This window comes from Rhinolophus ferrumequinum, chromosome 2 (assembly GCF_004115265.2).
Source record: "Rhinolophus ferrumequinum isolate MPI-CBG mRhiFer1 chromosome 2, mRhiFer1_v1.p, whole genome shotgun sequence".
In the NCBI taxonomy this organism is placed as follows: Eukaryota; Metazoa; Chordata; class Mammalia; order Chiroptera; family Rhinolophidae; genus Rhinolophus; species Rhinolophus ferrumequinum.
In genome coordinates this window covers 10,626,289-10,652,016 of record NC_046285.1, presented here as the reverse complement: position 1 = coordinate 10,652,016, position 25,728 = coordinate 10,626,289, and the positions used below count along the sequence as shown (strand labels likewise).

Here is a 25,728-nt window from a genome sequence, read left to right as displayed (position 1 = left end):
TGAAGAACCTCCGTACTGTTTTCCATAGTGGCTGCACCAGTTTGCAGTCCCACCAACAGTGTACAAGGAAGGGTTCCCTTTTCTCCACATCCTCGCCAGCACTTGTCTGTTGACTTTTTGTTAATAGCCATTCTGACTGGTATGAGCTAGTATATCATTGCGGTTTAAATTTAAAATGGGATTTGGTTCTTCAGTAATCACTGGAAGAACTAGAGGAGGGATCTGCAGCTCAGCCTTCTGAAATGACCCCCAGGTTCTTGCAGGACTGGCCAGCCAGGGAAGCTACTCCCTCTGCTCCAGTCAGGAAGGTCATGAAGTGGGAGGCTGCCTGTGGGACCACCGAGTTCAAGAACATGCCTCTGTAGCTGTAGCCCAAGGAACAAGCAGCCAGGTTCAGTAACTGCCACTGAGCTGGGCCTGGGCATTGGAATGCAGAGTCTAGTCGTCACTTCTCTATATCTCTTGACATCCCTGAAACTGGAAATTGGGCACCGGAATGCTACCAGGGAACACCCCACATCTGTTCAGTCATGTTGGAGAAAACAGCCCAAAGCAGCAGGATAATCGCTTCCCCTTCACTTCTGCCTTCCAAATATCATATTAGTGCATCCAGTTGTTAGAACCTAAATTCTATCCAGAACTTGAACCACAAGTGAATCGGGAGAATAGATTTGTTTTCATCTTCCCATATTCTGTAGTTGAAGAAAGCACACTAGGAGGATGGGAGAATTGAGTCTGAGGGCTAATTGATCATATCACCAAAACCTGTTTTTCAGCTTGTTTGAGCTTTTCAAATTCCTTTACTTTCATTATTCTCTCTTTAGTTTCCCAAGTTATAGTCATTATTTAATGACCATGATGGGCGTCATTTTTATTAGGCCATTTCCTGCCTCTCTAGTCCTAGTAGCTGCTGCTTCATCAATATTTAAGTTGTACTAGACAGCTGTGGTCTAGGTGGACTTGGATTTTGTAAGCCAGGCTTAGGAAACCTTTGGCCTGCTGGTATGTGTAGGGTGCTCCATCATTTCGGTTACCTTGCTGTATAACTAACTATTCCACGTTATAGTTGATGGAATTTATTTGGACCCTACTTACTACATTTTTGTGAGGTTTATTATATTAAGGATATTTAAAAAACAGCTTCCATAGGTAACTATTATTTCTCATATTTTTAATATTCTTGTAAGCTACTGTTTGGAGAAAAAGTGTGGATAACAATAGAAGAGACTCTTGAAACTGTCAATATACATTAATTCTTGCTTATTAAATATGGGATAGTCTTTTCTAGTTAGTATGTGTATAAAACCCAAAGCCAGATGGTAAAATGCAAGTGCCTATTCTCCCATCCCCTACCCATTTTGTTTGTTTCTCTTTTGTAACGTACCAGGATTACAAAGAAAGAATTATTTTTTTAACATGTCTCAAATACAAATAAATTAATGCAAAACCTGTCTAAAATATCATAAGCATACTCTCAACCACGGAAAGATAAGGCAATAACAGCTATACTTTCTCATCATACTGTTTTTTAATCTTCTAAGTAGCAACATATGGTTCCTATAATTTAAATGATAATGAGATATTATTGGCATCGTTTTCGTTATGGAAATTGACCAGTTTATATTGAAAAATTGGATTAAAAAGTGGGGTTTTTTTCTGAAGATGGTAATAGTTATAGCCTTTATTCTTTGGAAAAATAATTTTTACAGCATTAAGCCTATTTTCTTTTATTAGAAAAGAAAATAGTATTTATTTGTATATTTCTTTTTGTGAAATGAAATCCTTTTTTAAAATTAAAAGAAGTGCATGTTTATTAAATATTTCAGAAGGTACAGAAGTGTTTAATGTAGAAAATGAAACAGTTTGATTCACTTCCAGACTTTAAAAATAATGTATACATAAACATATATAAAGGGTGCCAAAAAATGTATACACATTTTAAGAAAGAGAAAAACTGTATTAAAATTGTAATACTTGATATATACCGATAACAAAAGATGAATAGTATGGATGAACTGTAGTGTGTGTGTATTTGGGTTAAATTCCTAAAGCCTAAATATAAATGTTTAATTATGTTGATTGCAATTTTTGTTGGTAAAAAATTGTTTTTAGCAGTTTTCTGCTTATTAACTTTTAATCAGAGACTTCATAGTAAATATTGAGATTCCTTTGCAATGAAAAATAGGTTCTTATTGCTTTAGATGTATTTTAGAGAAGAACATTAAGTTTTGAAGTATAACTAATTTACAGTCGATTTGCAATCTCTTCAGAGAGGCTCTTACATAGAATCAAGCTGGTGCTGACTTTGATTTAAAAGGGGATGTTGGGTATAAAATCTCCATGATGCGAACTACCTTCATTTTGTTTGACTTTTGATTTTGAGAAAGATAGTTTTGCTTTTCAGATGTGATTGATCTCACTGGAGATGATAAAGATGACCTTCAGAGGGCAATTGCCCTGAGTTTGGCGGAATCAAACAGGGCATTCAGGGAGACTGGAATAACTGATGAGGAGCAAGCCATTAGCAGGTAAACACGTCATTTGTCTAAGTCGATACAAGTGCGCTTTCTAATGGAAACAGTAATTGGCTTTCATTTCAAGAGGCACAAAGATATATTTTGTTATTCTAAGTAACTGTGGATATGCTTCAGTATTGTTTTTATATTTTATGTAACCCAAATTTTCATATTCTAGTTCTAGTTGCATTTGAAGCTTACTAGATTTTTAAGATTTTGAAGTGGCATTATGGGGCACTAAGTTTAGATGTGCATTTTAATATTTCTTTCATTTTTTTTTCTTCCCTTAATCCCTTTTGGGTACATTGTCCGACTCAATTTATAGCCTTTTATAGCAGATGTCAGAAAACCTTTTCTGTAAAGAGCCTGTAGTAAATATTTTCGGCTTTGTTGGCCATATGGTTTATGTCACAGTTACTCCACTCTGCTGTTGTAGTGCAAAAGCAGCCACAGATAATGTGTAATTTAATGAGTGTGACTGTGTTCCAATAAATCTTGATTTACCAAAATAGTCGGCCAGCTAGATTTGGCTCATGGCCCATAGTTTGCCAAACTCTAATCTATAATGTGATAGTACATTTATAGGTGTTTTGTTTTTTTTTTAAAGAAATTGGCAAGATCCTAAGATGTGTGATAGAATGCATCTTTTGATTTAATAGCCAAAATATTTTAGTTTGAAACTATTTGATCCACCAAAGAGTTAAATAAATAAAATTTGATTTTTATCACAAAATGGTGCTGATTTTTAAAAAAATGTATTTAAATTATAAGTAACATGTAATCTTCTAAACAACTCTTTGGAGACATTGATAACTCTCTTGCTGAAGGAGAAATTTATCTTTTAAGAGGTTAAATAAATGATTTTCCAGAAGTACATAGCTGAAATGGGCCTTACAACTCCTGTGTTCTGCAAAACAGGTTGGTAGCAGACCATATCCGCGCTCTCAGATAAGTTCCCTTGGCACAATATCAATAGTATATTTCCTTCTAAATGATCTGAAATTACTCCATGAGTAGGAGAGGTCTCAAAATGCTATGTTTAACAAAGGCACATTTTTTCCTAGTAATATTTTTAAATGTCTTTGAATGTTACTTTGGAAACTACCTTGTAAGACATTATATTAACATGGAAAGACTTAATTAAAATCTATTATCCTCTTTAGTTGTGGTTAATATCATTTAATGCCAGTAATTTTCAATGAAAACCAAAAAGGCATAGGCAATCTTTAGACATTTTAATTAGACTTATTTTGTAAAGGATTTGAAGAAATGATCAAATTAATTTTTGTCTTTAAAAATACTGGAATGAAGTAATTGTGATAATTATAAAACTTGATAATACTTAAACTTTGATAAGAAATGTTTTAAACATGAAATACATGAATTGGATTTCATATTTAAGGGGCCTGAATATCTATTATGTGAAAAAGAGGTTATAAAATAGAACATATATTGTGATACAAATATTATTTTAGAAAGCATATGCATATTTTTGTTTATATGAATTTACATTAGAATACAAATTTTAAAAGTCTGCAAACATATATCAAATAGTATCAGCAGTTTTCTTAATCTGTTATTAAGTTTAATGTATATGTTATATATTGTTTTAGATACTCATTTTTGTCCCAAGGGGACAGGGGGGAATCTCTTAAGATAATGCTCATTTTTATTCATGGTCTTTTAATTTTTAATGTACTTTAAAAATAATAAATACTTCATAAATATTTTTATTGTACATAATATTGAAGAGATTTGGCATAATGTAATTTTACATAAAATTATACTTGGTAGAAGTAAAAAAATCACTAATATACTGTTGAAAAATATAATATTTTCTTGGTATGTAGATTTTATAATTTATAGTTTTAAAACATGTTAAATGTAAAATGTGCAGTTAATGAGCATATACGTAAATCACATTGTATTAGAAAAAAGGGAATGTGAGAATTCCAAGTAAACTTTTGGCAAAGATGTGTTTGTTCCTGAGATTTATTAAGGCTTGGGAATTAAGTTCAGAAGGAAAAGTTATGCATTTTAAAGGAAAAATTTGATATATCATGCTTATTAAAAGTAAATTTAACTGTTTGCTCATTATGCAAGTTCATATGATGAAATCTTGCCAAATTAAATCCTAGAATCATTTAACTATATTTATATTTCAGTGACACACTGAGTATGAATTCACACGTTTGGAATACTATATTATTATATATAATTAGGTGAGATAAAGCCTATCTTTTTTACATCTCACATCTTACAATACCATAAATTTCATGGTATAATTTCTTAAGTTGAACATTTTTTAAAATTGTACTTCTTAATGTAATTTCTCCTTAGTTTTAGAATTGGGTGTATTTATAATTATCTCTTGGTTGCTTAGATAGAGAACAAATAGAGTATGGATAGTTGAAATTTGCTAATAAACTACATTGTAACTGCTTTGTGTCTATGGCATATTTCTTGTGAAAATGGCTTGCCTCATGTAATGACTTTGAACTAGCTTGGAGAAGGTAAGGCTAGGTTCTAGTTGGAATTGTTAAAAAGAGCACACCTGCAGCTGTTTCAAGAAATACGGTAAAATAAGGTACATTTTTCTAGTGGAAACAGCCAGAATATATTGTTCCTGTTGGATATAAAATTTATGAAGATCTTAAAAGTATTGCAAAATTGTTAAGATAATAAAGACTAAAATCAAAGTAAAAGAAGGAGTGTAAAGAAGTAAGTTTGGACACTGAAATTTATTTCTTGACATGATAAATTTGCTTGGTATAAACTTAAATTTGGGTTATTGATATCCTTCTAGAATGTGGGGAGAAGTAGTCTCAGGCCATCTTCTATGTAAGGTCGGGAGCTTTAACAGGAGCTCATTCCCTTCATTAAGTGGCTATGCCAAGGGATGACTTATACACAATAAGGGTAAAATGATCATTTATCTCCCCTCCCTTCAAAACCCCTAGAGTATGATGACAAAGATAGTTAGTTTCCTTGGCTCTGAGGGGTGCTGTTGGAGGTAATGAGACTTGCCCCTGAGAAGTAGTACCATAATTTTGCAGCTGAAATCTGTGTCACTTTAGTGGTCCAATAAATCTTAACTTGGAGATTTATTTAGTTTTAAAAGATGTTATATTGGTGTTGTCTGTAGGTCCTGACAGAATCAAAAATATATTCTCCAGGAAAGTGTCTTTATCCTTGGCCTCAAAGAATCCACGTCAGTAACTTCTGAAGCTGTACAAGCCCTACCAGTCAAAATTATCAAGCATACTTGGAAAAAACGTTACTGTGAGAATCAGCAAAAATTATAGGCCGCAGAAATGCACCCATTTGTGTAGATATTGTGATTGATAGACCTATGCTTTAGCTTTTAAAGGAAATAAATGCTTGAAAATATGACCTAACACATTTGAAAAGGAACTAAAAATATCTTTTGGAAATTAAAATTACTAAAGATTAAAAAAAATAACAGAACACAGGCTTAATAGCACATTAGAAATAGCTAAAGAACATATTAGTAGACTAAAAGATATATAAAAAGAAATCATCCAACCTGTAACAGATAGCTGAAAAAACAAAAAAAGTTTGAAAGATATGGAAAATAAAGTGAATAAATCTAACATTAATTGGTATTATCCTGTTTCCCCGAAAATAAGACCTAGCCGGACAATCAGCTCTAATGTGTCTTTTGGAACAAAAATTAATATGAGACCCGGTCTTATTTTTACTATAATATAGGACCGGGTCTTATCTAACATAATGCAAGACCGGATCTTGTATTAAGTTTTGCTCCAAAAGACGCATTAGAGCTGATTGTCTGGCTAGGTCTTACTTTTGGGGAAACAGGGCATAGAAGGAGAGAGAATGATCAGAGGCAACATTTAAAGAGATAATCACTGAGAATTCTTCAGAAGTAAAAAATGAATCTGTAAATTCATGAAGCCCAACAAATCCCATTCGGGAAAATTAAACGAAACCAACACTTAGATTCATTATAGTGATCCTCCAGAATACGTAAGACTAAGAAAATCTTAAAAGTACTCAGAGGAAGAAAGTGGACTTATCCCAAAAATAGTGACAGTAAAAGTGACAAATGGCACAAATTGACACAACAATAAGACACATGAAAATAGTAAAGTGATTTTCAATGAATGGAAGCAAATTAACTGCCAGAATTCTATATTGAGTGAAACAGTGTGAAGTGGTCTCACCAGGACATTTTTCCTTGTGATTAGGGCTCCTAGGGCACTTCTGAAAGACAAAGATTATTAATCTCTCTCCTGTCCCCATATCTCCCATACCTCCAGATATGGGATACTTGTTCTGCCTCCACTGCTACAAAATCAGTATCTCCCATTCTATTAGTTATAATTTCACCTTTTTGCCATAATTGCCTACTTGCACCCCACCTTTCATCCAGAAGGCTGGATGTAAGAGAATCAAAGGCACTTTAATACAATTTACAGGGCCCAGTTTTGCCTCCCACTTTGGCCAACATGGGCTACTGTAGAGGAACTGGATGATCAGTGTAGTCAACCAACTATTATCGTTACACTCTAAGACCGTTCAGTGCCACAAGGAAATCCAGGGGTCTGAAATGGAATTAAGTCTGGGAGCCACCTGGCAGGTTTATCAACCAGAACAGCCTAGAGTTGTCATTAGGGGAATGAAAAAGCATGTTCAGGAATGGTTAGGGCGGAATACTGAATTTTTAACATAGCTCCGCATACTCCCACCCTTTTCATCCTCAGCATTACCTAGGAAGCAGCTGTGCGGGGGAATTGCCTTAGGAAGGGGTGTGGAGCAGGAGTAGTTGAGGCAATTGCAAATCTTTTTAAATTAAGTTGATTTGTGAGGATAATTCTAAGGCTCCGTGATACCTTTTGCCCAAAAGTGGTAGGAAGCACAGAAGGTCCATCGAATACTTTGACTATCCTTCCATTTTTGAGTGGTTTTTATGACCAAAAAATGCACCATTGTCAGATTACAAGGGCTTATAAAAGTTGCAAATATGAAACAGATTAGTTTCAAGGGCCACAAGGCTGTGTGGCTAGAGTTGGGTGATGAGACTTGAACAGCAAAACTGTAACTTGAAAAAGTGTCAGCAGCTGTGAGGAACCACTCATTGTCCTAAGAAAGGCTGGATGGAATGGAGGGGAAAGTGGTCAAAGGTCTGATGTAGTCAGTCTGCCAAGAGTGGTCAGGAGCCACAGCCTGGACAGTGCGGCCTCCCTCGCCATGAGAAAAAAGATCAACTTTGGCAGGACTCATATGTCCGACATGCAGTGATAGCCTCTGTGTCGGAAACAAAGTCCCTTTCTTTGTGCTCTGTGGGGTTGTGGACGTGTTGCCATGTTGAGTATGCTGATGGATTGCAGCAGTGGTGGCAGTCTGGGCGGTGCAGGCTCGAAGAGCCCTCTCGTTAGATCCAGGCTCCACTATGCATCCCCGTGGCTAAAGTGAAAAAGACAATAAAACGGTGGTACCTTGATTTTCGAACGTAATCCGTTCCGGAAGACCATTTGAGTTCTGAAATGTTCAAAAACAGCCGCCAGCTAGGCCTCAGGATCTTGCATTCAGCGGAAGCCACGCGACATGTTCGACTTCCGAGGCGTGTTCGAAAACCGAAGCACTTACTTCCAGATTCATGGCATTCATAAACCGAAATGTTCGTCAACGGAGACGTTGGAAAACCGAGGTACTCCTGTACCTCGACGAGCATGTGCAGCGACTAGAAGTGTCATACACTGTTGGTGGGATGTGTGATGGTGTAACCGCTTTGGGAAACTGGGAATTTCTAATGAATTTCAACATGTACTATGCTAGGACTTAGTATTTCCACTCTTAGGTATAGACACTTGGGAAAGGAGTGCAGAGTAGCTTTATTGATAATAATTAAAAACTGCGAGCAACCAAATAGCCATAAGAGCAGAATAGTAAACAATGGTGGTATATTCACTCAGTTCAATACTAAGCAACATAATGGAAAGCATTTTCCTGGTACTTCCAAGAATGTGGAGGAATCCTCAAAGCAACATGTTGAGTGAGAAACTTGATGTAGAAGGATAACTGCTGTGTGATTCCATTTATGTGATGTTTAAGGACAGGCAAAACTAATTTACGGTGCTAGAAGTCAGAATGGTGATTATCTGAGAAATGGAGAAGACACTTCTGGCTGAAAAATGGCATGAGAGAATTTTCTGGAATAGAAAATGTCACTGACCTGTTTACTTAAGATTTGTGTTCATTATCCCACAATAAAGTACTCCTACCAAGAATAAAAGAATGTATTTAGCTATGTCGATTGATAATATACAAAAGTTATATTTCTATGTATAAGAAAGAGTGAGAAAGTGAAATTTTAAAAAGTTTTCATTTATAACACATAACACTATTAAAGACCAGGAATAGATTTAATAAGGAATGTATAAGAACTTCATGAAGAAAATGATTAAATATCATTGAGATATATTAATGAATATTTAATAGTTAAAAATATATTCTCTTTCACAAATTGGAAGACTGAACATTGGGAAAAGTAGTTAGTTTTCCTTAAATTTACTTATGGGTTTTGGGCGAGCACAATCAAAATTCCAGTAGATTTTTTTTTTAAGAAAATCAACATGATCCTCCCTCCCTCTCTCCTATCTTTCCCTCCTTCCCCTCCCTCCCCCCTTCCTTCTTTCCTTTCTTCCCTCCTTCAGCTTAAATGAAATGTTTGTTTTTCAGTACGTTGCTTACCCAAAATGGACTTAAATAATCTAAATGGGATGTTTTCAACATTATTGCTATAATGCAATTTAAATAACAATCAAAACAAGCAAAAAAGAAAAACCCACAATAAAAATTTTAATGAGAAGATGAACATTTACCATAAGTAGGTGCTTCTAACTTTCAGTGTAATGTGTGAAAGGAAGAGAAACAGCAAAACATTTTGTGATCTTTTTATGTTACGGAATGCCATAGTAATGACCGGTGTTGGGAAGAAAAGAAAGCATGTGAAGTGTGGCGGGGCTTAGTTTTTGATTTGTGTCTTTTCAGGTTGCCTCTCAGCATGCTACATTTTGGTATGATCTGTTTCGGAGCTGTTTGAGGTTTGCAGTGTTGTTTGTTTATTTTTTCCTCTCCCTTTGCTGGCAACCTTAATACCTGCAATGTAGCTCTTGCATGCTTTGTACCTCAAAGCCCAGCTATTCAGTGGTACCACTGGCTTTACTTTGGTGAGGCCAGGGAAGGAACCCTTAGGTAGAACTTAGCTTTATAGGAAACTTATTCATTATGCTAGTACTGAACTGTAGAAAGGAACTGGGTTTGGGAATAGAGTAGTACTGGTATTTCCTTAAAAAAAAATAAAATACAGAGGTAGCAGCATCTAATATGTTAATCATCCACTTACTTTAAACACTACTATTTATCATGTATGCTCTAAGGATGAAACAAATCTGTGTTTCTTCTCTCCAGATGCTGAGGAGAGAGTGATTGATTAACAGATATTTTTGGTGCAGTGTGATCACGATATGTTAATAAAGTTCTTTAGAGCCAGGAGGAGGTAATAGGAAGAAACCTACTGGCGCTTGTTCTTAGTCCCTGGTGTATCAAAACTGAATGTGTGTAATCTCTAAATCAAGGAGATTACAAAGTCATGGCATTCTTTCATCCACCATTTCTTTGTACCATAATTCTTTAACCATATGAATACTATAATACATTTATTTTTTTAAAACCATACTTTTGTTATAATGACTGATGACATCTACCATATGACTGAATTGAGTTACATGAATATTTCATTTTGTGTGTGTGTGTGTGTGTGTGTGTGTGTGTGTGCACATTCACGGTGCCAAAAAATGTATACACATTTTAAGAAAGGAAAAATTATTAAAATTGTAATACGTGTACTTAGTATATACTGATAACAAAAGATGAATACAAGTCACGTTTGACTTCTGCAGTTACAAGAGGTGCTCAAAGTGTTTACCATCAGCGTCCAGACACTTCTGATTACAGCGAACTACTGCTTGAGCAATGTTGACCAAAGTGTCCACTTGTATACATTTTTTGGGCACCCCCAGTATATTTATGTGTGTGCGTGTGTGTATGAAATATAAATATGTTTTAGGAAATGGATATTCTTTTATTTTCATATCTTAGGTGACTTTGAAGAGAGCCATGAGCATGTATCTCTTGAGCCCTAATCAAACAGTTATTATAGTTTGTACCTAGTTCACCTCTGTAAAGAAAGGTACATGGTAATGCTGGGGAGATGGTGTCTGTGGTTTGTATCTTTGACTTTCTTTCCCTTCCAACTTCCTTTGTGGATACTACAAACAGTGCAGGCAAGCTGCTTGGTCCTAGAAAGTAGCTTCTCCCAACTCCTTTGGGCGAGAGAGTAGGCAAGGGAACCACAAAGCTTTCTCTATCTTACTCCATGAAGGTAATGTTTATATCACATTATTTCTATGAAGTTTATTTTTTTGGTGGGAGAGGGGCAAGAGAGGAGAGTGAGGGAATTGACTATATGGAAACATTAAAAAAAAAAAACCTAAAAGCTTCCTGAGTTTTAGTCATCTTAAGCAGCTCTTGCATAAACGAATATCCTTATCTCAGGGAGTCTAGATGTAGATTTGGGCTGGGATGTTAACACTTTGGGGAGCATGAGACCTAGTTTTACTCAATCTGGTCTTGAGGGTGAGTCTTATTTTTTTTATTACCTCATGTGATACACAGATTTTAGTTTTTGCAGATTGGGGGTATTTTGTAGAAATTAAGTATTCTCAAGTTTTCCATAACTAATCATTATGATAAAAGTTATCTGGCCTGTTGGCATTATTAAGAAGGGTACATTTCTTATTAGTATTTTATTATGATTAGTCATTAAAATACATATAATGGTACAAGTTCAGCCACCAGGAGATTCAGGATTGAGTGTAATTTTCCTAGACGTTTGACCAGTTTATACTTTAGACTATGCTCTAGAATTCTCTTTTTAGCGGTTATCGTACATGCCCAGCAGTACGTGTTTGCCTCTTCTGTCTCGTATGTGACCATGGTGCTAATTCTTCTTTCCTGTTTGTGGTATTGCTGCTGCTTTCTCCAGAACTCACCATTTGTTTTAGTTCATTCATCTCTAATTACCAAGATAGAAATGAGATTCCTTTATTAGGAATACATACGCATTACAAAGGGAGCAAAATTTTCAAAAGAAAACACTAGTTGCCTTGTACAAATTCAGTATGTTTCAGTTGATTATTATGTTACTTTATGCTGAACTGTACAACTTGAACACTAGGAAGTCTCAATTGGCTCTTTGACTTTTATCTCCCCTTATGTTCTTGCAGACTTGTTTCTGGTAACAGTGGGATATCCTGGGTAAATTCTGATTTTCTTCTGCCCCAGTCTAATTCGTGCCTTCCGAGTAGTTCTGGTACCTTTTTGTGGTAAATAGTTTGAGAAAAAGCCTTTAGGGGCTGAGGTTGCATTTGAGAGTTGAATATTAGGCAAAGAGGGCTTGCTGATGTTGGATCACTCTCAAAAATGACAGAGGTGTAAACTGTTTATTTTTAAATATGTGAGTTTACTTTGATCTTTACATTTTAAAATATGTTGTTGTTACCTGCTTTGTTTTTTACTATGTGGTTTTGTTGATTCATTCCCAAAGAAAGACTTTACATCCTATAAGCACATGAGTTATTTCAAGTAATGGTAACTTGGAATCTTACTGCATTGTATCTACTGTCATGTTATAAATATAGTGCTGTTAGAGACAAAGGAGTCATTTACCTTTTCCTCATAATTAAGGAATATAGCTATATTATTTTGACAGTTATCTGGTAGGGCAAAATCTTTAGGATACAGATGGTGTAGCATGAATGAGATTTTCTCAAGAAGCCAAAAAGTTAGAAAAACTCGTTTTGACTGAGGTTTTTCTGATTAACACACAATGTGTAAAGACACCTGAATATTATTTATGCTTGTTTAGAATAGTAAGTAACACATGTCTTGAGCAGGTAATATGCTTGGTTGGTTCACATGTGGGAATAAGGATTTTCCAGCATGTTGTTGCAAGAAAACATCATTAAGTAAAGTAGCATTATTCTTGCTTTGTTTAGATATATTTAAGATATTCTATGGGTAAGTTCATTGTGAAGAGGTTAGTCTTTTGTTATTCTGATAGTTATTTCATTAGGTTTTTCCCTAGGCAAACTTTTGGGTGAAGAAATGAACACATAAGTATTGTCTTCCTTTATTTAGCTGTCATAGTCGTAGATCTCTAGAACTGAAAGGAACCCTAGAATTTCCCTTAATTTTTTCTATAGAAAAGCAAATTAATGGTCAGAGGCATAAAAATGCAGTTTGTTCAGTTTGTAATGTTTTCTTGATGATTCAAAGTAATTTTCATAAAAACCAGTCATTTCGTTATATTGTAAATATGTACTTTAAAACAGTGATTTCTCAGAACTTATTTAGGTGCCATATTCCTGGCATTAAACCTCTAATTTATTGAAACATAATTTATCATACTTTCTATCATAAACATTGTCTTTGGGTTTGACTTTTTTTTTCCTTAGGAAAAAAAGGTTGTCTCTCTTGATCTGTTGGCATTGCCACTGCTATGTTTTTAAAGAAAACTAACCTCTACTTGAGTAAATATAGCCTTAAATGTTATGTCCCCAGATACATTGTCCAGAGCTTAAGTAATTAAAATCCTTAGTTTATGGTGTGCTATTTCCCCAGAGTACAGCACTAAATTAATACTGTTTTTCTCTTCATCATTTTCTCCCCCTTGCTTAGAGTTCTTGAAGCCAGCATAGCAGAAAACAAAGCATGTTTGAAGAGAACACCTACGGAAGTTTGGAGGGATTCTCGAAACCCTTATGATAGAAAAAGGCAGGACCGAGCTCCTGTTGGACTGAAGAACGTTGGCAACACTTGCTGGTTTAGTGCTGTTATTCAGGTAAGGACGTTTCTGCAGACCTTACGTGGTGGGCTTGGTAGCAATGGGAAGTAGGTTGGGGTTGTGTTTCTTTGGGGTTGGGTACTTGAAACATAACTGCAGGCAAGGTTTTAAATACGCCTTTCTGTCTAAAGAACTAGTGTGGAGATTGAAGCCCTCCGCATCTTCTGTTCCTCTCTCTCAGTATGGAGTTTTAACAACAGAGCATGACCTATGTATGCCTGATTTCGAAGTACCTGAAATACATCTCTTACTTGAAACTAATTTCTCCTCCCTCCCTGATGTTAGGAATTAGAGTGGAAAGAAAATACTTCTATATGTATTCCCCTACAAATTTAGGGAAGAATGTAACCAAGATATGAAACCAGAACTAATTTTTTTTTGTGTGAGTCAGATCAGATTTCTATCTGTATAATAGAAAACGTTTTTCGTAGAATTATAGTCATTTATATACTATTTTTAATATAAGAGGTCATTTTATTTATTTGAGGAGTGTATAGATTAATAACACATTTTCTTTCTAACTTGGAAAGCCCTTAGTGGAATGTTTCTTGAGCCCCTTATTCTAAAATGAGACATGTTAGTATGCATAGATATTTATCCTCTTTTAAATTTTGACTAGTTTTTCTTTTTAAAACTCTTTTATGTGATATGACTATTGTCAAATTTTTTGCCATTTCAGATATTGGTAATGTTACCCATCAGATTACAAAATCTTGAATTAAACAATCTCTTTAAAACAATCTATGTATATAATAACATGCTTTTAATTTTTATTACTGATTAGGAAAATTAATATTTTGTATTTATTTTCCTAATATAGTTGAATAGCAAACTTATTATTTGGTGTTCCTGATGAGTACTTTTTCAATCATTGGATCTGTATGCCATTTCTTTTTGTATTCAAAACACCTTTTCATTTAGTAGCTTTCTCAGTCTGTATGTTGGACAGCGTAAACTTTCATATGATATTAAAGCAACTAACTGGTTAGTTCATTTTCTACAAGGTTGTTAACTGTGTTTTCTAGGCTATTAATATGAATTTTTAACTTTTTTCTTACTTCAGTGGTATAATTTTCAACTCCCCTTTTTGCTTGGGTATAATACTATACAGTTTGATTTCCTTTGGTTTCCTGCATTTATACATCACTCTTTAATATATTTAGGTTGGTGCAAAAGTAATTGAGGTTTAAAAGGTTAAAAAAAAAAAAATTGCAAAAACCGCAATTACTTTTGCACCAACCTACACTACAATATATGTTAGTTATATATACTAATATATGTATATATTAGTTAGTAAGTAATATGCTATGTTATTTGTTTTTCAGGCCATTAAAACGTTAAGGAATACCTGGATTAGCATAAAATTGTAATAATATCTTTGTTCCTAGCCTTGATTATGCATTAATTATTTACTTACATGCCAACAGTATCTAAAATTTTATTTTCTATCTTAGATTCTCTTAGATCTGTTTAATAGACTATCTGGCTGTATCGTACTTGTGTTATTAGTAAGGGTTTTTGCATTTCATTGCCCAATCTAAATTTCATAATCTAGACTTCATTTTAAAATAGGAAGCATAGTTTTAAGGCTGTGATCTGAATGTTCATAAATATGCTTCGCTGCCTGTATTTGCGCAAGTAGATGCTATTGCTGCACTGTTATGGCCAAATAAATGAGGCTTATTGATGAGAAGCTTCTCATAGAGAACCGTAAGAAGAAAGCAAGCACTTGCAAATAATGTTTGTCATTTAGAATTAGGTCCTCTTTATTTCTTCACACATATTGTAAGAAAGACCCATTAGAAATAATTAAATTAATATTAACAGATTTGGGGATAACTGCTTTTTGTTTTAATAGTATCTTAGTATCTCTTAGTTCAAATATAAAAGAGTTGTCCATCTATTTATACCTCAAGTGGTGTTTATTGACCTTAGCTTTTTCTTTACATTTCAGATTTTTGGTGTTTTTTGTTGGGATGGGGAATGAACTGGACAAAATTGTTTGTCCTCTAACATTTGAAGTAATTTTACTAATTTTAAATTTTATCTTAGATTAGTGCTGCTTAACTGGTAATGTGGCTTTACCACTCTCTTAACATAGGCAAGTATAAGGCACTTGGGATTGTTTTTTCTTTTGGAGAAATCTAGACACTAGAAGTAACTTCTAACCTTGAAAAAAATGGGTTATTAAACTGAAGTATTGATATACTGACTTTTGGAAGTATGGAAAAACTTAACGCTTCAGATCTTAGAAAATTGTGGGTGGGACGAAAACTTTGTCTAAAGATCACTTCAAGTTTTGTTTTTTTACTGTAATTTTAAAGTCTTTTCTGTTTTAAGTAGCTTTTCATTTTCACTGTACTCTCATAAATCATATAATTCCAGGTTGACTAAAATACAAGCATCCTGAGGGCAGAGACACATCTTTTAGGTTATTCTGGACCAGAATATAGTAGTGTCTGACACATTAGAAGAGCCCTTTATGTAATTATTGAATGAATGAACCAAAAAGGAACATTAATTCCATTTATGTTGGAATTAAGATTTAAGAAGCTTCTATCACCCTAATGATGTATGGGATTGAAAAGATCCTGCAAGTTTTCAAAAAAAAAGGTTTCTTATTGATTTGTGGTGCCTCCTTAATCTTCTGTCAAGTTGGCTAACCCATCCTTACTTAGATTTAATACATTATCCCCTCCTGTACAGTGACTTTCAAACTTTATAAACTGACTCACAGAAAGGAATACATTTTACATTGTAAAACACCTTACACGTACACATATGTAAAATATCTACAATGAAATTTTACAAACAGTACTCTGTGGTAAATTTACTGTGTATAATATGTTCTGTTATTTTCCATTGTATTTTATTTCAGTTTTTAAACAAATATTCTTCATGATGACATTAATGAATTATAAGTTATAGTTTAAAAATCAGCTCCAGGAAGTCTTTCCATGGGCGTCTTTCATATGCTGCCATCATAGTCTATGTGATCAGGATTATTGTATCTTTGAATCACATTTCTATTGTTATATACAAGTATTCATCTCCTTTCTAGTTCCGTGTCTCCTTGAGCATAGAGATAATATGTAATTGCTTTGTGTCTCCATCACCAAGCATCTGAATCATATATTTATTTGTACTATGCTTCTGTAGAATTGATACCTCTAGATAACTTATAGTGAACATAGTATGTTTGAAAAGTTCTAGACTTTGCATTTGTATACTTTTATTTTGAGGAAACTGTATATTAGGAGAAATATAAAGAGAGAAAGCTTTTAATGTAACACATAGTATTTTTTTGAGTTGTCCATGTATAATTTTCTGCGTTGTAATGCAATAAATATTGTTAATGATCAAGAATAGTGTGTCAAAATATAAGAAATTTGACTTTCCTCAAGAGAAAAATAGGCCTTGTTGTGCCAATTGCAACAATTCTGTGATAAGTAGTATAATTCTCAAGAATAAGTCGTCAAGAATAAGTAGTATAGTTGTCAAGAATAAATCACATGTCATGTTTTTACAGTTCTGTTAATAGAATTTTCCCTTGGGTTATCTTAAATTGTTGTTCTTTTTCAGTCATTATTCAATCTTTTGGAATTTAGAAGATTAGTTCTGAATTACAAGCCTCCATCAAATGCTCAAGATTTACCTCGAAACCAAAAGGTAAATTTGTAAAATTATTTTAAAATTCAGATTTTTAAGCAGAGCTTCTCCATTTTTTATCTGTGTTTATTTGGGGGATACTTGCCTCTCATCAAATCTGAAACAGTGTCAAATTTGAAGTCAACCCACTAATCTCAACTACTACTACTTTCTGTAGTAACTTTCTGTTCTTTGTCAGTGTGTTATAAATATGAATTTTTCTTCACCCGTGTGTCAAGTATTATGCCAGTTTTTTTGTGTAACTTTGGTAAGTGCTTTTTTCTTTTTCTTTTTGGACTGTCCAATTTTAGGAAACTTTATAGGCTGCAATTTACAGTTCAAGATCTTTCTTTGTCTCTTGAGAAATTGTGTTGAAACTTTTTTTTTCCAATTGTTTTTATAGACAAGCCCTTTAAAAGATTAGTTTTGCACTGGCTATCTTTGCAGTGTGATCTATTTTATAAATTAATATTGTTAGGCAATCTAATGTGGCCGCACAGACACCAGGGCCACATTGCCTAAGTTCTGGGAGCAGACCTAAAGCAAGACATATCACCTTACTTACTTTATCTGCTCAGTTTCCTTATATAAAAAGTATCAATGACAATAGCAACTATTTTATCAAGTTGCTGTGAGAATTAAATGAGATGAAACATGTAAAGGGCTTAAAAGTACCTGGTACATAGTAAGTACCAGGTTTCAACTGTTGTTAGTTATTATATTGTTCACTATAGCTTTTCAAAATATAGGACTGATTTGCATGCAGAAATTCATACTTAATGGAAAAAATTAATTATAGTGATAATATAGAGATAATATACCTGAGCGTAGGTAGTGATCTTGTCATAAAGAAATTATAGCCCTAAAGGGAACTGTTTGTCAAGATGAAGTTAGTTTTAGGTGTCATTCAAGTATTGCGTTTGTGTGACCTATTGTTAGTAGTAATGATAAATTATTAAATTACGGTTTTCTTTTATTGTATAATTTTGAAAACTAGTTTTTCTGCAAACGTGAAATGTTTATAATGCAAGCTAGTGAGAATACAACTATTTATAACCAGCTTTTTAGGCTATAATCTTTAGGTCATAAAGTGTCAGGGTGATAAACAAGCCATTTTCAAAAGGGAACCAAGATAACTGACAGCCTCTCATACCTCCAGAGAAATTAATTAATCAAAACTGCCTTCAGTCATTATAAGATTTAAATGAAACTTTTTGGATTATTGCCTCCCTTTATCACAATTTGTTAATATCAATGGTCCTCTCTTCTGATGTCTCTGTTGGAGTATAGTTATAATTTACATAACGTTATTTAGAATTATTATTTCCAATTACATATTCATATATTTCTTTTCTATTCCTAGATTTTAGTACTATGCAGAGTTTTAATTTCTTATGTTCTTCAAAGTGTTGAATAAGACCAAGTTAGTTTTCTGATCTTACGTAAACAATTGCGACATCCATGCTTGTGTACCAGAGCAAGTTTGGGGGTCATGGGAATGTCCAGCTGAATGCTAGAGAAATATAAATCCAGTCCCCAGCACCTCTCTAGAGAAATCTGTTTCTTATAGTGGCATGGTAAGCATGTCCAGGTGTCCCTTCAGCTTAAGGAATAAAAAGAATCTCTACTTCCGTTCTGAAAAAGACACTTATTTAGAAGACTTCTGTGCAGTTTTATAAAACATTGTTCCACAGACGAGGTTATTCTTTAGTTTGGCATGCTGACAGTAGTACATACTATAACTTGACATCTTTGAAGCAGACATGTGGGATTTATAGGTAGTTAATCAGCCACTGATTGGTGCTACATTCAGTTGAGGTGACAAAAGATAGGTTTTTAAAAAGGTGTCAGTGTGACTTTTGTCACTTATCATTTAATAAGGAATTCACATCTAACTCATGTTTACTCCTACACTGAGTTTAAAAACTAATGTGTTAAGATATAGAATATCCTTGGGGATCCTTTGATCAAATTCACAGATGTCATTTGCTTGCATTGTTAGGCAGGATATTTTTTTACCAGCACTTAAAGGTTGCCACAAATATTCCGTACATGCTGAGTGAGAGAAAGAGATGGAGTCTTCGAAATTAGTTTGTATTTTAAGTACTTGGTTATTGTTTCTAGAAGTTGAAATTAATTTAATACATTCATATTTATTTGTACTGTTTGTAATTTTAATGTCTAGTAGAACTAGTGAGGTTACCAGAAATTTAAAGATAGAGTCTCACTGTGAACAGCTCACCCTTACTGACCTCCACATATATCCTCTTTAACTTAAAAAGTTACACACTGATAAAAAAGTAACTGCAAAACATGTTAAACGTTGAGAACACAGAGATGCTTAAGCTCAAAATATTTGGAAGTAATCATATAAACAGCTAAAGCTTTGTTAATCATAAGGTTATATTATTTAAAGTATTTTAAGGCAAATATTTCCAAATATTCCCCTACTTTTTTACTACTCAAAAGTGAGAAGAATATGAGAAGGGAATGTGATTACATGAATACCGTACTACATTACTAGGCAAGTACCTGAAGGAATTTTGAATTTTACAAATAAAAGAGGCGTTCTAGAATTTCTGTCTTTAGGCCTAGTGAAGTAACAGAGACTGGATTTACAAGTCTCAATACATTTTAAAGGATTCAAAGCATACAAAGTATGTTTTCTGACTGGAATGAAGTTAGAAATTGACAAAAAGATATCCAGAAAATCCCCCTGATAGTTGGAAATTAAGTAATACACCTCTAAATAACCCAAGGGACAAAGAACAAGTCAAAAGGAAGGGTTCATTATATTCTAAACTGAATAAAAATTAAAACATGATATATCAAAATTGGAGGGATGCAACTAAAGCAGAGGTTAGTGGAACTATATGAACAGAACACCTTATTAGAAAATAAGGATGGTTTCAAATTAACAACAATTAGTTGTAAAAAGCACATTAATTTGAAAGTAGAAGAAAGGGAGTAATGAAGAGCATAAATCAATGACAGAAATCAGAAAAACAATAGAGAAAATTAATGGAATCAAAAGCTACTTAAGACGATTCGTAAAATTGATGAACTTCTAAGTAGGCTGAGCAATAAAAAAGAAGGAAGAAATAAATTCCCAATATAAAGAATGAAAGGGGAGATAGCACTGCATATTCCACAGATAATAAAAAAGAATAGTGGAACAGTATAAACAACAGATAAATATCTTAAAAACCACAAGCTATTGGAGCTCACTGATGAAAAAATAGGTAACCTAAGTATCCCTATATTTTAAAAATTGGGTTTTTAGTTCAGAACCCAACCACCAAAAAGTTAATAGCAAAATAGTTTACTGGTGAATTATTCCAAACATTAGAGAAATAAATAATCGCGGTTCTCTAAATGTTTTTCCAGAAAATTGAAGAGGTAAAATTTCCCAACGTATTCTGTAAGCCCAGCATTATCCTGAAACCAAAAGTAGAAAAAGATAGTCAAAGAAAATACAGATCAATATTCCTTATGAATATAGAAACAAAAGTTGTAGTAGATTATGCAAATTGAATCCTGCGATATATATATAAAAGGTAATACATTATTAGCAAGTCAAGTCTATCCAGAACTTCAAGATTGGTTTAGTGTTCAAAAATCAGTGTAAGTCACCACATTAACAAACTAAAGAAGAAAAACCACGTCATCATCTTAGTAGATGAAGAGAAAGGATTTGACAAAAGCTAACATCTATTTATGGCAAACGTCTCTCAAAAAGTAGGAACTTTCTTACTCTGTGATAAAGCTCATTTTTTATGAAAAATCTACAACTAATATAAACCTAATGGTGAAAGACTGAATGTGTTTTCCCCCAAAACAAGAACAAGCGGGATATCAGCCCTTACTACTTCTGTCAAACATTAGACTGGAGTTCTTAACCAGTGCTCTAAAGCAAAAAAAAAGGAATAAGCATGCAGATTGGAAAGGAAGAAATAAAGCTGTTTTTGTTTTTAATATTTATAACTTGATTGTGTATAAAATCCCAAGTGCTTTAACAACAACAAAAAAAGAAGATGCTTAGAGCAAGAAATCAGTTATCAAGGTTACATGATGTAAGGCAAACATACAAAAATCAATTATATTTCTAAATACTTGCAATACACTGTGAATTTAAATTTTAAAAATACTATTATACAATAGCATAAAATATGGACTGTTAGGGATACAGTGCACAAAAGATATATGGAAAAGTACAAAATATTACTGAGAAATTAAAGAAATAGATATATACTATGTTCATAAATCAGGAGATTCAATATTGTTCAAGTATCAATTGTCAGCAAATTAATTTGTTCATTCAGTATAATCCCATTCATAATCCCAGGAAGCTTTTTCATAGAAATTGATAAACTGATTCTAAAATTCATATGGAAAGTCAAAATATGTAGAATGGCCACAACAATTTTTAAAAGAAAGGAGTAATTGTCAGGCTACAGTGATCAAGGCATTGTTATTGGCAAAAAGTTACCGTATTTTGCCATGTATAATGTACACTTTTTTTGCCCAAATTTGTGAGAGAAAAATAAGGATGCGCATTATACATGGGTAGTACTAATTCTGTATCTATATAAGTGTTTTTTGTTCTTTTATTTATGCTTCTGAATTAAAAGTGTAACTCTAGAAATCAGTAACGATATCTGTATGCAAAATAATACCCTGGAATATGATCATCGGTTTTGTTGAATTTATGTCAAACTTGCAAGACGAAGAGTTCTTGACCTTCTGTGACGTGTAAATTGTAAATTTGTTACTGGTACATAAAATTGTACCTTGTGTCTGTTCTTGTGTTTTGTAATTATTTTTTACGTAAAATTTATTGTGCCATAATGTGTTAAAAATAAATGCTAAAATTCCTTTATAATACAAAAAACAAGTACCTAAACGTAAACAAATAAAAACGTGAATAAAAAAATTAAAACGAAAGATTTTTTTTTTTCCCTGGAAGTTTGGGCCAGAAACGTGGTTGTGCATTATACATGGGAGCACATTATACATGGAAAATACGGTAATCATATAGAGCAAATGAACAGAATGAGTCAAGAAATAGACCTACACATACAGGGTAAATTGATTTTAATCGGTGTTGCCAAAACAATTCAATGGGCAAAGGAAAATCTTTTAAACTAATGGTGTCACAGACAGAAAAATAATCCTCAGTTCTTACAAGACACTATACAGGTGTCCCTGCTTTAGAAATCCAAAGAGTATTTTTGCTTTTATAAAAAAAGTTGTTACAGTACTAATGTAGGTCTTTTGTAACAAAAGTCAGGTGGCATAAATCGAACTTTCGGAAAGCAAAGGATACTCTTCACTTTATGCCATTTTAGCTTAGGAAAGATCTCACAGGAACACTACTTTAGGATAGCATTGGAAACCTGTATATGATCAGAAAATTATAATAGATTATAGATTTAAAAAGAAGAACTAAACCTATAAAAATTATTGAAGAAAACATACAATATTTTAGTGCCTTGGGTTAAAAAATTTTCTTAAGTAAGTCAATAAAGGCACAAATCATTAAAAAAATTGATAAATTGTACTTCATAAAAATTATAAACTCGTGATCATTGACAAATTCATACAAAATGAAAAAGCAAGCTGCAGACTGGAAGAAAACATTGACAAAACATGTAGCAGATAAAGGAATTGTATGTAGAATATATACAGAATTTGTATAACTCAATAATAAGGCAAGTAACCTATTAATGTATTGGCAAAAATATTTGAACATACACTTCACCAAATAAGATACGCAGATGATAAATAACCACATGAAAAGATGTTCAACATTATAAGTCATTAGGAAAATGCAAATTAAAACTAGAGGTGCTACTGTGTACCCACTAGAAGAACTAAAGTTAAAAATATTGCTAAGTGTTATAGAATGTGGACCTAGAACTCTCATTACACTACCAGAATATAAAATAGTGTAATGCCTTTGAAAAACAGTTTGGTTGTTTCTTTAAAACATCTATAAAATCTATCCCTACCCCTCCAGGGTTTTACTCAAGAGAAATGAAAGCATATATCCACACATGTACAATAATATCCACAAAAGCTGGAACATATTAATGGATAAGTAAGTGGTGTGTATCCATACAATAGAATACCACTGAGCGATAAATGGAATGAGTTATTATTCATACAATTGCATAAGTGAAGCTCAAAATAATTATACCTATGGCAAGAAACCAGCCTAAAACAAGTACATAGTGTATGATTTGATTTATATAAATTTCTAGAAAATATAAAGTGACCATAGTTGCCTGAGGATGATTAGGAAGAGGAATGAGGAGTGAAGAAGAAACTTTTGAGGTGACGGATAGGTATGTTCTCTTGATTGTGGTGATGCTTTCATGAATATATACATGTCTGAAGCTAATCATTAAATTGTACACTTTATCATGTACAACATGTTGAACATCAGTTATACCTTCATAAATCTGTTTGTGAAAAGAAATACAGTGTTTGTATGGTTTCTATATGTGGTGTTATTTTCATAATTTAGCCAAATGCAGTAGCTACTCAACGTCATTTACATTTTGCCATTTGAAATTCAGAAAGATTTTCTAGCCACAGGAATTGACTGAGAGAAAAATGTTTCATTCTATTAAAGTATTTTACTTTTCATGTATGCTTCTCAACATAATTCCACTTAATTTTCAAGTCATTTATTTTATCTTTGTTAGTTGGCAAGGAGTGTCTCAAAAAACTGCACTGACTTTGGATATAGCGATAAATGAAGAAATTGATCTTGGCAAATTAAGAATATTTATGGAAATTATTTTGTGGATTAAAATTCTTAGTAGTTACACTTTTAAAATGTATTCATATAGGGAAATTGTAGACTAGGAAATACCACAGAAACATCATGGATTAGTTTTCTATCTCATTTAACTTTTATCATCTATGATGAAATTTATTATACTTAAATAAAATCCAAATTTTCCATACTTAGCATTTTTATGTCAGACAATGCACTTTGTGATTACTATAGTGGTATATATAGTTTTGGGATCAAATGGTAAGTATTTGGGATCAACTTTATTCCCTTACACCTGTTTTTTAAGATTCTTTTTTAATGCAGTCTGGGAGCAAGTATTTCTGTATTGAATATTAGTCCAAACAGCAACGATGCACATACACACACACACCCCTACAATTTTATAATGTTGACAATGCCAGCCATGCAAACTTGGAAATGTTTTTAAATATTTAAATAGTATATAAACTTTATCTGTTAAAATTGTTATTGTAAAAGCTAATTGTATATGTCCTGCTTTTGTTACCATAAAGAATTTTTGTAAGGTATGTGAATTACATTCTTTTTAAAAGTTTCCTTCCTGTTTTAAAATAAATTGTTCATGATTGATAACATTGGATTGCTTTTATTCTTTCTGGAGGGTTTGGTTTAATCAGCAGTTAAGAATTGAAATGCCTGCTTTGTATAGCAGAAAGTTGTGGGATACAGAAGAGCTTGTCTTTGAGAAGTTTACAGTCTTATTGAGAAACAAAAGGAAGATTTCAAAGGAACACGAGGATGTCGTCGATTCATTAGTCTAATATAAGGATCTAGTCTAATTATCAGACTCATATTAGTCTGATAATTAGGATCTTCACACGATATTGGCCGGTGGTGATTCGTGGTTACGTGAAAGACATTCATTTTGGTCGATGTGGGTTTTGAAGGAATCATTGACTTGCAGGGGCCTGGGAAGGCTTCACGGAGGAGTAGGGATTTTTGCTTAAATGGGTTTATTGAGGTAAAGTACTTAAACGTTGCCTGGCACATAGTTACCAGTCACTGAAGGGTGGTTGTTACTGCTGTCAGCAGCAGCTGGGCCCTGCTGAATGAAAGGAGTATAACAAACAGACTTGAATAAGGAGAATAGCTTGGCTGGGTATTGACATGATTTGCTATGAATATGTTGCATTTATGCTAAAATTGTGAGTTTAGCTTTGGTCCTTTTCTGATTTTGTGCTTGATTTCTTTGAATCTTCTACGTGACACCAACACTCCTTTCATTGCAACGCTGAAGTGCTGCTCATTCCTGATTGTATTACTTAAATGTTTGGTTAGTTCTAAAATCAGTACCTGTTTATCAGTAAGATTTTGTTGATCTTCATTTAAAGATTTTTTTTTTTCCTCCACTAGGAGCATCGGAATTTGCCTTTTATGTGTGAACTGAGGTATCTATTTGCACTTCTTGTTGGTACTAAAAGGAAATACGTTGATCCATCAAGAGCTGTTGAAATTCTGAAGGATGCTTTCAAATCAAATGACTCCCAGCAGGTAGCTTTATTGTGCTTTCCTGATTACTAACCCTTTGTATTTTATTTAATCTGATCATATAATAAGCACTTTTTTCAAAAATCCATGCAATTGAAGATGTTTTTATTCATCTTTATTAAAAATAAGCTGGAGCCATTTGGAAGATTGACTTTAAATTAAGAAGAAAGTCATAATGATCTTGAAAGTGTTAAGATAAAAAAAGGTGTAATTTATATTATGATTGAAATTGATAAGTGAAAACTGTGTAAAATTAAAAAACAAAAGTAATGTGTAATTAAAAATCTTCACAAGTGTGTCAC

At 33.2% G+C, this 25,728-nt stretch overlaps 1 protein-coding gene across 4 annotated transcripts in view; it reads left to right on the top strand.

Moving 5' to 3' along the window:
* The window catches only part of USP25 (ubiquitin specific peptidase 25), a 115,905-nt gene that overhangs the window by 33,130 nt on the left and 57,047 nt on the right, over positions 1 to 25,728 (top strand). For 3 of the 4 annotated variants that reach the window (XM_033130531.1, XM_033130522.1, XM_033130539.1), the window contains exons 4-7: positions 2,405 to 2,528; positions 13,302 to 13,464; positions 17,050 to 17,136; positions 25,292 to 25,429. In XM_033130531.1, coding sequence (XP_032986422.1) covers positions 2,405 to 2,528; positions 13,302 to 13,464; positions 17,050 to 17,136; positions 25,292 to 25,429 — 512 coding nt within the window. The remainder of the gene's footprint in view (positions 1 to 2,404; positions 2,529 to 13,301; positions 13,465 to 17,049; positions 17,137 to 25,291; positions 25,430 to 25,728) is intronic. The other variant, XM_033130550.1, reaches the window with a different exon arrangement.